The sequence below is a fragment of the Phacochoerus africanus genome, chromosome 7, assembly GCF_016906955.1.
Source record: "Phacochoerus africanus isolate WHEZ1 chromosome 7, ROS_Pafr_v1, whole genome shotgun sequence".
In the NCBI taxonomy this organism is placed as follows: domain Eukaryota; kingdom Metazoa; phylum Chordata; class Mammalia; order Artiodactyla; family Suidae; genus Phacochoerus; species Phacochoerus africanus.
In genome coordinates, this window is record NC_062550.1 from 71,772,104 (window position 1) to 71,785,880 (window position 13,777).

General features: G+C 42.8%; 1 protein-coding gene across 15 annotated transcripts in view; it reads left to right on the top strand.

The window, feature by feature from the left end:
- The first annotated feature begins 5,908 nt into the window (after positions 1-5,908).
- Positions 5,909-13,777, top strand: part of WNK1 (WNK lysine deficient protein kinase 1) — a 141,476-nt gene continuing 133,607 nt past the window's right edge. For all 15 annotated transcript variants that reach the window (XM_047787859.1, XM_047787863.1, XM_047787860.1 and 12 more), the window contains exon 1: positions 5,909-6,797. In XM_047787859.1, the coding sequence (XP_047643815.1) occupies positions 6,045-6,797 (753 nt within the window). In that variant the 5' untranslated portion in view covers positions 5,909-6,044. The remainder of the gene's footprint in view (positions 6,798-13,777) is intronic.

The window sequence follows — 13,777 nt, forward strand, 5'->3', positions numbered from 1 at the left end:
AGCCATTACAAATTATGTTTCTGAAGAATATTTAATGACATTGGAAATGCTTATAATTATAAACATTTTTTTCACCAGTCTGGAGAGAAGGACACCTAAGTTTCAAAGGCTGATACCTCTGGCTAGTAGAGGTGCTACTGATTTTTACTTTCATATTTTATTTGGTATTTTTCAAGCTTTCTGCAATAAGTGAGAACATATTAAGAAATTCATGTAATACACACATGAGTAGTCCCAATAATTAACTCTTTTCATTTTGGTGTATACTGCCCAGACTTTTTCTCTGTGCATTTAAATACATATAGAAACATAATTTAAAAAGACAATATATGATCTAATACCTATTATTCTACATCTTGAGTTTTTCACTTATCTTTATGTGACCACCTACGTTATTTACCTCCTGCTCTTCTATTGCTGCATGTATTGTCAAAATTAGATATACCATAGTTTAACTATTTTCTTATTTACATACATTTATATTGCTTTGCTTTTTGGTTACAGACAAAGCTATAGCGGATCTTCTAATAGTTATTTTTAGTGCACATGTGCAGGTATTTCTCTAAGGTAGGTATGGAGACGGGAGATTGCTGCGTCAACCGTTGTGTATGTTGTATGTTTTAATAAGTACAAACAAATTGCTCTCAAAAAAAGCTGTAGTAATTTCTGTTATTGTTAATAGCACATGAGTTTCTCCACATCCTGCCAATGCTTGATATTATTAAATTCCTAAAATTTTGCCAGTTTCTTTGAGGGAAAAATATATATTGTTTTAACTTGCACTTCCTTAGTTACTGAATTTCAGCTTTTGTCATTTGCATTTCCTCCTGTATCTTGTCCTTTTCTGTCCTCTCCCCCTCTTCTATACAGTTGTCTTTTTCTTTTTTGTCTTTTTATCCTTTTAGGGCCACACCCGAGGCATATGGAGGTTCCCAGGCTAGGGGTCTAATCAGAGCTGTTGCTGACGGTCTACACCACAGGTACAGCAACTTGGGATCCAAGCTGCATCTGCGACCTCCACCACAGTTCACGGCAATGCTGGCGGCAATGCTGGATCCTTAACCCACTGAGTAAGGCCTGGGATCAAACCTGCAACCTCATGGTTCCTAGTCAGATTCGCTTCCGCTGCACCACGATGGGAACTCCATTTTACTTTTTCTTTTTAAGTATTACTTTTTAAATTAAATCTCAACTGTCAAGTAGTTTTTTTTTTTTTTTTTTTTTTTGGCTGTGGTGTGCAGTGGCTTGATATGGGATCTCAGTTCCCAGATCATGGATTGAACCCAGGCCACAGTGGTGAAAGTGCTGAGTCCTAACCACTAGACTACCAGGGAACTCAGCTGTCTTTTTCTTTGTGACTAAATATGTTATTTATATATTTTGGTTATTAGTCTTTTGTTATACAGGTGCCAGGTTTTTTCTGCCAGCTCATCATTTGTGCTTTATTGAACAGAATTATCTTTTTTTTTTTTCTTTTTTGGCCACCCTGTGGCATATGGAGTTCCTAGGCCAGGGACCTGATCTGAACTGCAATTGCAACGTAGCCACAGCTGCAGCAACACCAGATCCTTTAACCCACTGTGCTGGGCCACGGTTTGAACCCGTATCCTGGCACTGTAGAGATGCTGCTGATCCCCTTGTGCCACAGTGGGAACTCCAGAATTGTCAATATTGATATGGTCAAATGTTTTTCTTTATGGCTTTTGGGTTGTTCTTTTAATTCCTTTCCCAAGCTTTCCCTAGATTTAAAAAATTCTTAGAGCTCTTTAAAAAAAATTAGCTTTTGGGAGTTCCCTGGTGGTCTAGTGTTAGGATTTGGTGCTTTCACCGCTATGGTTCAATCCCTGGTCTTGGAATTGAGATCCCACATCAAGCCACCGCACATGGCGGCCAAAAAAAAAAAAAAAACTCTTTAAACTGTATGGATATTAATTTTGTGAATGGTGTGAGGCAGACATCTAACCTAATTTGTTTTTCCAATGAATAACTAATTGTTCAAGCACGTTTATTAACCTTGCCCCACTGACTTGAAAGGCTATTTTCCTCAATTATGGAACTCACATAATGCTTGGAACTCTCAATACATGTTTCTGGCTTCTTCCATTAATTGTGCTTATCTTAGTATCATACAAATTTAATCTTACAGTTTTCCAATATGTTTTGATATAGGGCAAGCCCAGCCCCTTTTATTTCATTTATAATATTAAAAAAGGTTTAAAAATTTACCCTTCATTGATTAACTACCTGATTCTCCCTTCGTTCTAGAGGTGCAGATGACAAGGAGGTGAAATAAGAATTACCATAGGCAAAACAAAAGAGCATAGGAAATGAGGGAAAAGAGACAAGGAGAAATGCTCTTAAGATGGTATTCTTTTTTCTCTACACTTTAAGAAGCTACCCTATGAATTATGCCATGTACAAAATAAAATAGATTTTGCATGTGCAGCCACTGTCTAATAAATCAATCATTGTTGGCCAGTTACCAATGGCAGAGAACATATAAACATAAAATGCGAATGGATGGGGAACTTGAAAGAAACATGAATCAACCTGAGAAAATGAACAAGGACTAAAGTGAATAAAGAACATGGTGAGAGGAGTTCCTGTCCTGGCGCAGTGGAAATGAATCCGACTAGGAACCATGAGGTTGCAGGTTCAATCCCTGGCCTCGCTCAGTGGGCTAAGGAGCTGGCGTTGCTATGAACTGTGGTGTAGGTCACAGACACAGCTCGGATCTGGCGTGGCTGTGGCTGTGGCTGGCGCAATTGGACCCCTAGCCTAGGAACCTCCATGTGCTGTGGGTGAGGTCCTAAAAGAACCAAAAGGAAAAAAAAAAAAAGAACATAGTGAGAGAAAATAAAATACTTATATTCTTCTTATGGACCCACCAGCCAGGAAGTCAAATCTCTGAGCTTAGTGGATCCATTGTGCTCTGGGTTATTTCTGCTACCTCTAACTTGATGTTTTATATGGATTACAGAGAGGTCAATTCTTTACTTAATAATTGAAGTGACAGAGAAAGGAAAATAATTATTAGGGATATAACAGTAATGAGTAATAGAAAATACCCTGTTGATTGAAAGATGGTAAGTATTAAAATGGGAGCTGAACAAATAAATTCTGTAGTAAAACATTCACATAAACAGTTTAATCTTTAAATCTAACCATTGTACACAACATGATTACACTCAAGAGTTTTACCTGTTTTCATAGTGCAACTAACATTACACAAGTAGGAAAAGCCATCACATGGGCAAGTGTGGTTTTAAGTCAACAGTTAATTCAATTATTTACAATGAAATTAGTTGTTCCTGGCTGAAATAACGTGTTGATAGGGCATGGTGGTTGTCAAGGGACTTGTGTCCAATGCAGTGTGGCCACAAGTTCAGGGCCCGGTAAGCAGACTAGGTAATAATAAAGGCTTTTAATGACCAGTCACACAGAAATGTCATTTTTTTTTTTTATGGTGCCAAACTTGAACATTGTGATTTGCTGATCTCCTTTAACTCACCAATTTATAAACAGTGGCCTCATGTTTAAAGTAGACTATTTTCCCTAGTAAAGCAACAACTTCACGAGTTCTAAGAAGCTGCCTCAAGAAGTACCATACAAATCTACTTTAAAGTCATTTCTCCCCTTGCTTTGCATTAAGTTAAAGCCTGGAGACAAACCACTTAACACATAGCTAACGAGTGAAGGGGATATTTTCTAAAACAGTGGAATGCTAACATGTTAAGACTCTAGTTGTCTCTACTGAATTCGTGTTTTAAAATGTTCATTATCTGCTACAGTTTCATGAAACCTAACAACCGCTGATTTTCAAACTGTTCTGCGTACCTAGAAGTGTAATTTGATGAACTGAAATAAGTGTAACTATTTTACGTTATCAGAGGAACTGTAGAACAAAACTTCTCGAAGTGGAGCTCTTCCAGCAGGTCTGGGCATTTCCTAGGAAACTAGCGCTAACAAACCTTCGGTCGCGCTGCTTCCAACCGCCGCTTCCCCGGCCGGAGCGAGTCCCCAGCGGGCGCGGGGGCAGGAGCCGGAGCCTGAGCCTGAGCCTGAGCCTGAGCCAGAGCCGGATTCGAAGCGCGCGCACGTTTTGTGCGGTTGCACACGTTTAAGTGCTTCCACCTCCTACCGTTGAGCTTAGACTTTCAACCGCCGTCTGGCCTCGCGTCTGGCTTCCTTCTCCGTCGGGTGCCCCCTGGTGCTCATCACCTGCACTATCTTGAATAACTGAGAGGAGTAAGGGGTCCCGCGAGTCCAAGGATTGCTTTCGAGAAAGCCGCAAGTCTACAGATTTCCTCCACGTCCAAAGCCGTGGTATAGATTACACGTGTACATTCATGCACCTTTAGAGTAAAGAGGGATGCTGGTTTATTCAGCACCAAGCAAAAGACAGTTGGACATTTAAGTTTCGTCCAAGTCAATTCAGCTCTTTCAAGTTTGTGGTAAAAGACGCAAAGATCCGCAGACCTTGTCTTTTGAGTCCATTACCACCTCACCTTCCCCCTTTTCCACGTACAGTCTTTTTTTTTCTGGCAGAGTTCGCTTTGACGTTTGACTGCACTGGGGCAGCCCAACACTGAGAGCCAGAGTGTGTGTCCTGGGCTGGAGCCGAGGATGCGGCCTTAAGTGCTATGGGAGGTAGGCGCACAATCATTCTCCCTGTCTCCTTCCTTGCCACGCACCCAATCAGTGTGATGCACAAAGTTTGTGGCCCTAGGGAGGGGGCCCGGCTCCCCCTGCTCTCCACCACACCCGGGTCTCAGCACCGCCGCGGCTCCTCACTACACAGAAACAGCCCATATTCCATCCACGGCAACACCAAGAGCTCGCTCTCGCCTCAGCAGAGCATGATGGGAGCCTCTCCCCTCGTCCTGCCTCCCTTTCCTTTTCTTCTCCCTTCTCTCATTCCACAATTAATGCCTAAGTCATGATTTCCCTAGCTGGTGCCGACTGAGGGATGGGGCTTAGCGACCCACGGTGACGCTCCCACCCACCTTCCAGAAGGGGCGGTTTCAAAAGGAACTACAGTTCCCGTCGGGCATCAGGCTAAGTAACCGCAGGGCGACACGGGAGTCGTAGGCGCCTTCCTCCTCCGTCCCTTTCATTCCTCAACGCTTCAACTACAAGTCCCAAGGGGTCTCGGGACAGCACGCCTGCGCAAGAGCCCCGCCAGCGGGTGGGGGTGGGGCGCTCCGGGCGCTGGGGGGCGGGGCCGGAGCGGGCTGTGTGGAGGTTTTAGACTCCCGGCGCCATTTAGCGCGGAGTTTCCCTGGCGGACGCGGCTCTTCTCCTTCGGCCTCTCTGCACCGTCTCCGTGACAGAAGGCTCCTGACGGGGTGACTGCCCTTCCTCCTCCCTGCCCTCCTCGGCCCGGAGGAGCAGCGGTTCGGGCCCTTCCCCACCGGCCCTCCCTCTATTAGCCCCCGGCCCCGGCCCGGAGGGCACGGGGTCCGCCGGGCCCGCGGCGGGCGGCGAGGCCCGGGGCCGGGGGCAGCTCCTCCGCTCCTCCGCGTCGCGCGTCCGCCCCTCGCGTCGGGCGATGGGTGGCCTGTGAGGCCGTCCAGGAGTTTGGCGGGGAGGAGGAGCGGCTGCCCGCCTGGCCGCGAGCCCCGGCGCGGCCTCCCCCGCCTCCGCGCCCGAGCGGCTGCCGTTCGGGGGTCCGCGCGCAGCCGCCGGCCTCAGGGCCCAGCCCGCCCGGCCGGGCCACGGCGGCGGGGAGCCAGGGCCGCCCCCGCCTGGACTCGGTGCGGGCTCCCGCGCTGCACCCATGACCGCGCGCAGCTGCCGCTCCCGTCCGCTCGGCCGCCGCTTGCCGCACGATGGGTGCGGGCGGTGAGGCGCCAGCCCCCGTGCCTCCGCCCCGCCACCGCCCCCGAGCAGCCCGTTTCGACAGCCGCAGCGGCCTCCGCAGCCCGGCCCGCTGCCCCGCCTCCCGCTCGGACCGCCGAGTCAGTGCCGAGTGAGGGGCCGTCGGCCCACAGCGGCCCGCTTCTATCCAAATTCGAGCCGCCTGCCTCGCTCCCACTCCTACCATGTCTGGCGGCGGGGCCGATCAGCAGAGCAGCCCGCCGGGCTCCCTGTTCCTTTCGCCGCCAGCGCCTGCCCCCAAGAATGGCTCTAGCTCGGACTCCTCGGTGGGGGAGAAGCTGGGCGCCGCGGCAGCCGACGCCGGAGCCGGCAGGACGGAGGAGTACCGGCGTCGCCGCCACACCATGGACAAGGACAGCCGGGGGGCGGTCGCGACCACCACCACCGAGCACCGCTTCTTCCGCCGTAGCGTCATCTGCGACTCTAACGCCACGGCGTTGGAGCTGCCCGGCCTCCCCCTCCCACTGCCCCAGCCCGGCGCCGCCGCGGTGGCCCAGCAGAGGAGCCCCCCGGAGCCCCACCGCGAGGAGACTCTGACCCCCGCTGTCGCCCATGTGGCCCAGCAGCCGCCAGCCGCCGCCACCCCGGGGGAGCCGGCCGCCGCAGTCCCGGCCGCCGCCTCGGCCCCGGGCAGCGCCAGCCGAGACCGTCAGGTTGCCCAGCCCAGCCAAGCGGGGAGCAAAGAGGAGCCCCCGTCGGCGAGAAGCGGCAGCGGCGGCGGCAGCGCCAAGGAGCCGCAAGAGGAGCGGAGCCAGCAGCAGGATGACATCGAAGAGCTGGAGACCAAGGCAGTGGGCATGTCCAATGATGGCCGCTTTCTCAAGTTTGACATCGAAATTGGCAGGGGCTCCTTTAAGACGGTCTATAAAGGTCTGGACACCGAAACTACGGTGGAGGTCGCTTGGTGTGAACTGCAGGTATACACGAGCTACTTCTTTATTTTACGGTGGTTTGGATCCCAGATTTGGCTCAGTTCGACCAGTTTCTAGAGTTCACCCTTGGCATGTCTTTCTCTAACTGTTTGCTCCAAGTCGAGTGTGGTGGGAGGCCAACTTTTGAAAAGAGGTAGAAACCAGAATTTGGGGCTTGCACCTAGGTGTTTGGATAGAATAGGAGTTAGTGGCTGTAGCCAGTGCGATTTGCTTCTAGGGAAGGAGTGGTGAAAGGCATCCTGGTACAAATGTCTTGCTTACTCGTTATTGTTTTAGTGTCTGGCAGGAAACTTGAAGTTAGTGGGGAAGTTTTTGAGTTAGATTAAGCACAGCCTTCTTGCCTTCTACTCATCAGGAGGTCTGCAATGATGAGCTGCTGATGTGTTAGGCGCGTGTTTCCATCTGTGAGATCAGGCTGTGTTTTTAAGAAAGACCTTGTTCACGAATGACCTTCCTTTGGATGTATCTTAGTTCGTGGTCACACAGGAATCTAATAAACTATTAAAAGGTATTTCTTCTTTGGGTAAATAATTTGTGACTAGAAATGTACAATAAGTGTTTGATATTGTTCTACCTAATGATGCTTAAACCTTGTAGGAGCTAGCAGTGACCTGACATTGGTAATTAAATCTAAAGTATGCCTGCAGCCTATTCCCTATACTGTGAACAGTACAGGAGCCTGTGTAAATTGTATAATGTGTTTTGACAGTAGTAATGTTATTATCATTGTTTTAATCTTGTGAAAGGTTTTTAAGCCAAACTTTCCCAAGAATCCCAAGGAGTCACAAGGCTTCCTTTTTTAATCTCTAGGAGGTTGTCATGGTGTAAATAGTGGTGTGTCATCCTGGTTGACAGGTATATTCTAGGTTTAAATAGCTGGGTTTGGGCTACTTGTTGCTTGACCTGTAGCAGCTTGATTGAGTGGTGTCCTCATCAGGAAGTGAACATGTATAGGTTATGGAAGAAGCAGACCTGCACAGAATGAAAATGCCTGCATTAAACATGAAAAATGCCATTACCCATAATCTTCTTGCCAAGACTAATGGGCCAAACTGAAATAGAATATGAACCAAACTGAAAGGTCTAAGAATTTATCTATTTTCCATGAACTAATATGTTAACACTTAACCCTTTGAGTGTCACTTTCCAAATAACCGAGGCCATATCAAATGTGAAGGGAAATTAGCATGTGGAAGGAAGTAAACTTCCTGGAAAAAACTGACAAGTAATTTAAGTTTTATAGTTAGTGACATAGAACTTATAAGGCATTGTGAAATAAAAAGTGCTCAATTTTATAGTGTTTCAGAGTTGGAAAGATGGCAGATCATTTTTTAAAAAAACAAAAATTTGTCAAACCATAACTTTTTTCCTGTTGATCAGTCATACTTAAAAACTTAGGTTCCATTCCTTTTGGTTTACAGGCAACATTTTGGTTTACAGGTAGACACCTGCTTCTTGTTTGTACCTTATGCTTACTGATCCTGGATTTTATTTGTGGTTTCACGTTTGATTAGGTGTTTTTTTAAGTTTTCCTTTTCTTACTCTTATTTAGTTACCTTAGTGTCTTAAGACTAGACCCAAAGAAATATTGAGCACTTTATGGATTAATTTTGTTAGTTTTAATTGTTTAAATTTTAAAACTTCTCAGAATGTAATGTGTGTGTTTTCCTTTATAGCTGGGGTTTTCTTTTATATCTGGGATTTTCTGATAGTTTATTATCTTGGAAGTAATGATACAGTGGGGGGAAAAACTAGTCTAGTAGATAGTTAATTAGCAAATCTCAAATGAAGCAATTCTGTTTTGGTGTGTAAGTTACTGTCAGATTTCTAGAGAAATCCGATCCTGTAACTATGGCAAATTCCAGATTTCTGGGTGTTGATTTTAATCACTTCAAATAGAGAAATACATAGGCTTTTGGGGATGAAGAATGACTTGTATACAAGTCAAACTTCATTCCATCAAGCTTATTTTTAGTCACAATATGCATAGTTATCTTTTAAAACAAATAATGATTCTTAATAAATAATGCATAGGTAGTACTTTGATGCCACAGGATCTTAAGTGATAAGTGAGAGCTTTTAAGATGCAGATTTCTTTACCTGGTTTTTATTAGACAAGTGATGTACCTTAATTTTACTTCTCTGTTGCCTTGGTCAGAAAATATATTGCTGGGCTTTGCAGAGTTTACATTGCCCTTTTCTTTTTTTTTTTTTTGTCTTTTTAGGGCCAAACCTGCAGCATATGGAGGTTCCCAGGCAAGGGGTCCAATCAGAGCTGTAGCCTCAGCCTACGCCACAGCAACGCAAGATCTGAGCCATGTCTATGACCTACACCACAGCTCACAGCAACGTCGGATCCTTAACCCCCTGAGCAAGGCTAGGAATGGAACCTGTGTCCTCATGGATGCTAGTCAGATTCATTTTCTGCTGAGCCCTAGGGGAACTCTGTTGCTTTTTTAGGGAATTTTTTTTTTTTTTTTTAAGAAATACAGCAGAGTTTCCTTGTGTCTTGGTGGGTTAAGGATCCAGTATTGTTACTGCAGCTGCTTAGGTTGCCACCGCTGTGGCGAGAGTTCAGTCCCTGGCCTGGGAACTTCCACATGCTGTGGGTGCAGCCATCTATATGTATATATTTCCTTGAAGCAAATTATGTTATACACTGAGATTCAGGAGTGATTTATTTAAAGACTTTTCTCTCATGCTTCTTCTAAATATTGCCGTTCACTTGATACATTGATAAGATTGTTTCCAGATCTGAAAGAAGAGGTCAAATCATAAATTTTAAGCTCCAAACTACTTAGTGTCTACTTTTGTCTTGCTTTTAGTAAGTTAAGGCTTGTGTCTCATCACGAGTATATGATATTAATGTTTTATGAAGTTTATCAATTTTTAAAATTTGTACCACATTCCTTCTTATTTAGGAATCTGCAGTAACTTTCAGTTTCAGGAACTAAATTTCAGGGAATACTCTCGGAGATTGTTTGTTTGTTTTTAAATACTCAGTCACTGATTTGGAGTATAGGCAAAATTCAGGTAACTGAAGGGTAGCTGCTTTGGTGACTTGTTTGAAATAATCTTGTTCCTTCTAAACAGGACAGAATAGAATTAAAGACAGGATAATTTTGACTAGGTAAGATTTGATTTAAAATGTATGTAGATTTATTGCTTTAAGAAGTAACCTTGAAACTGACAACATTGTAAATCAATTATGCTTTAATTAAAAAATTTTTTTTAAAAAAGAAGTAACTTTTGTGGTACAGGAATTGAGAATTATATTTAGGTTGATTTTCAGTGATAGAGTTATTTCTTACTTAGTCTTAGGGGTTTAAATGTTTTCCTTTTCTCTTATTTACCTTTTTTCTGAACTTTAGTATCACATTGTTTCTACTATAAGAACTTTGAAAGAGGTTGTTTTTGTGTAAAACAAATGTAGAATCTGTTCTGTTGTTGACTGGTGACTGAGTTCATTTCTTGACATTCAGAATCTAATGCAAGATCCTGGTCATTTGAAAGTCATCGTAGTTAATCTCTGTGGAAACACTGAATTAAAACTGGGCTCTCATTTTCAGAAATCATCTTAAACATGTTATTTGTGTTTTTTGGTAGCTTCTAAATTTTTTTAGATAAAGCTGTAAAGGCAGCAACAATGTCTATGTTCAAATTATAATTTCTGGAAATGTTAGTGTACCATGAAAAAACTCATAATCATTTATCATCAGGTTTTGCTGTCCCAGTTCTTTATATTTACTTACTTTTAGGATCTTGCATTTTGTTTTTCTGTGTTACAGAAAAAAAGAAAATCAAGTGTGCAAGACTAGGTGAAACTTGGCATGACCTGAGTTTAGGTTTGAAGATGGCATTTTTTTTTTTTTTTTGCAGTATAACAGTAATTAAGGTCTAAAATGCCTGACTTTCAATTCAAATTCTGGCTCAGCTAATGATTGTGTAACTTGGATAACTTCTGTGCTAGTTTCTTATCTGCAAAATGGAATGTAAGAGTACCTATTTTACAGGGTTGTTGTGATGATTAAATGAATTAGTACATATATAAAACATTTAGGACAGGGCCTGGCACGTAAATTTAACTGTGATGATGCGGCATCTTTTTTAGGCTGTCTTTCTGAGGGTACTGATGAAAATTTTGATTTGTTTTACATCTATGCTTGAAAAACATAGCTAAACTCTTAACATTACTACCATTCTTACAGGAGAAATGTTGAAGATGTTGTCATCGGTGTTTTCAAATTCTTTAGCTTTACCTGTCCTCTGCCTAACTTTCTAATTTCATGACCTATTACTTTTCCAAATGCCAGTCTTTCTGAAATACTAGTTTCCAGAATTTGCTAAGATCTTTCCTCTTGGGATCGTTCTTACAGTTTTCTTCAAATTGATTAAAAATTTTTCATTTACATTCTTTGTCTATTGGTCTTTGAGCTCTTTGAAGATATCAGCTCAGTATACTCTGGTAATTATTAAATGTTTTGTTATTAAAATAATTTTAGATCTCAGAGTCATTTCATCCATATTCCTTGCCTTTCTTTGGTCCACATCAGATTCTCTAATCTTGAATTTGGAGAGTTCACTATGGTATAATAAAATACTGTATTATCAGAAACAAGCTTTAAGGCAGAAAACCTGGGTTCTATATCACCCAATTAGCTCACCCTGAGTAAGGAACTTAATCTGTAACACTGATTTACCAGTAACATGTCTTACTGACGTTTACAGGATTGCTCAGGGGCAACTGAAACTACTATGTGAAGGTACTTTGAAAAATGTGAGGTGTAAGATACAGTATAATAAAAAGGATATGATGCTTTTTGAAGTTCCCATCGTGGCTCAGCAGTTAGCGAATTCACCTAGCATCCATGAGAACTTGGGTTCAATCCCTGGCCTCACTCTGTGGGTTAAGGATCTGGCGTTGCTGTGAGCTGTGGTGTAGGTCGCAGATTCTGCTCAGATCCCTTGTTGCTGTGGCTTTGGCGTACGTAGGCCAGCGGCTACAGCTCTGATTGGACCCCTAGCCTGGGAACTTCCACATGCTGCGGGCGTGGCCCTAAAAAGACCAAAAAAAAAAAGGAAAAACCCCAAGGATATGATGTTCTTAAAAAATCTATTTGGAAGGCTGTAAGTTATCATTTGTTACAAATTGATTCTGTTAAACTTAAAGTTGGGTTTTAGAACTTTTTTATTTATTTTCTCAATTTGTTTTATTAAATCTTAACACAAAGGGGAGCAGCTTTTCAGACCGAAGAGAAATTGCTAGAAGCTTTTCTTTTTTTCTTTTTTTTTGTCTTTTTTGTTGGAGTTGTAGCCTGCGACCTATGCCACAGCTGCAGCAACACAGGATCCTTAACCCACTGAACAAGGCCAGGGATGGAACCCGAGTCCTCATGGATACTAGTCAGGTTCGTTAACTGCTGAGCCACGACTGAACTTCTCCAGAAGCTTTTCTTGAGAGTGTTTTTTATTTGGAAGATTGTGCTTTTGACAGATGGCAGACTTTAATTTTGTATGTGGTTTTAAAAAGATTGGTTATTGATATGTTCTATAGGAGAGGAGAAACTTTAGTAATTTGCTTGGTTTTGTGGTTGACCTGATTGTATATCTTCACCTAATTTGTATTAATTTAGATTTTTCAGGTGGACTTTCATAAAGAATTTAGTTTTTGATGTTGTGACTTGAGTCTTGGCATTGCAAGATTTACATGTTAATGTAATGCTATGCTAAGTTAATGTGCTTAATGATTTTTAGCACAGATAAGCTGGTTGTCATCATAGGCAAATACAGTTTTCCCAGAAATTTAAGAAAACTTAAGAAATTGAAGACTAAGAATAACTTAAGAAAATGTTTGGAAATCTATTTGGTATAATCATCATATTTAGGTTAGCTAAGAAAAACCACTAATTAGGAGTTCCTATTGTGGCTCAGAACCCGACTAGTATCCCCTATGAGTATGCGGGTTTGATCCCTGGCCTTACTCAGTGAGTTAAAGTATCCGGCATTGCTGCTAGCTGCCGTGTAGGTGGCAGATGTGGCTTGGGTCTGGTGCTGGCTATGGCTGTGGTGTAGGCCAGCAGCTATGGCTCTAATTTGGTCCCTTGCCTGGGAACCTCCATATGCCATGGGTGTGGCCCCAAAAAGACGGAAAAAAAAAAAAAGAAAAAGAAAAAGAAAAACAACTCATTATTTCTGTAGATGCCTTTTGTGCAGCCAGGGTGCAATTTCTCAGAGACAGGTGAGAAATTGACAGGTGTTTTGGTCATTATGTATATGGTGAATGGTCTCATGTTAATCAAACATGAATTAATATATAAACCAAACAGTGAGAGATGAAACAAATTAGTGAATCAGTCATTGATGTGCACGTTTTCTCTGAGTCGATAGAAGTAAACATTGTTCGGAATAATGATAGGATCATCTTAATGGCTAATGATTCTGAGGTAAACAACATAATATGCAGTTGGCACTCTATATCTGCAGGTTCTGCATCCACAGGTTCAACCAACTGTATAGGGAAAAAAATTTTCAGAAAGTTTCAAAAAGCAAAAGTTGAATTTGCTGCACTTGTAGCAACTGTGTACCTAGCATCTGCATTATGTTTACAACTATTTCTACAGCATTTACATTGTATTAGGTATTATAGGTAATCTAGAGATGATTCGAAGTACACAGGAAGATATATATAGGTTCTATGCAAATTCTCTACCATTTTATAAAAGGGATTCGAGTATCCGTGGATTTTGGTAGATTAAGGTGAATTTGGGAAATGCAATATATCATCTCTTTAACATGCTGAAGAGTTCCTAGGCGTTATTATATTTACATGCTCTTTGAACGTCCCACACAAATACTCAGTTGTAGGCAGTGGGGATTAAATAATTTTAAGCAAAGAAGTAATTGGTAGATTTGCCTAGTAGAAATTGTGAAGAATGGATATAAGGAGTACTAGAGATGTGTACAGT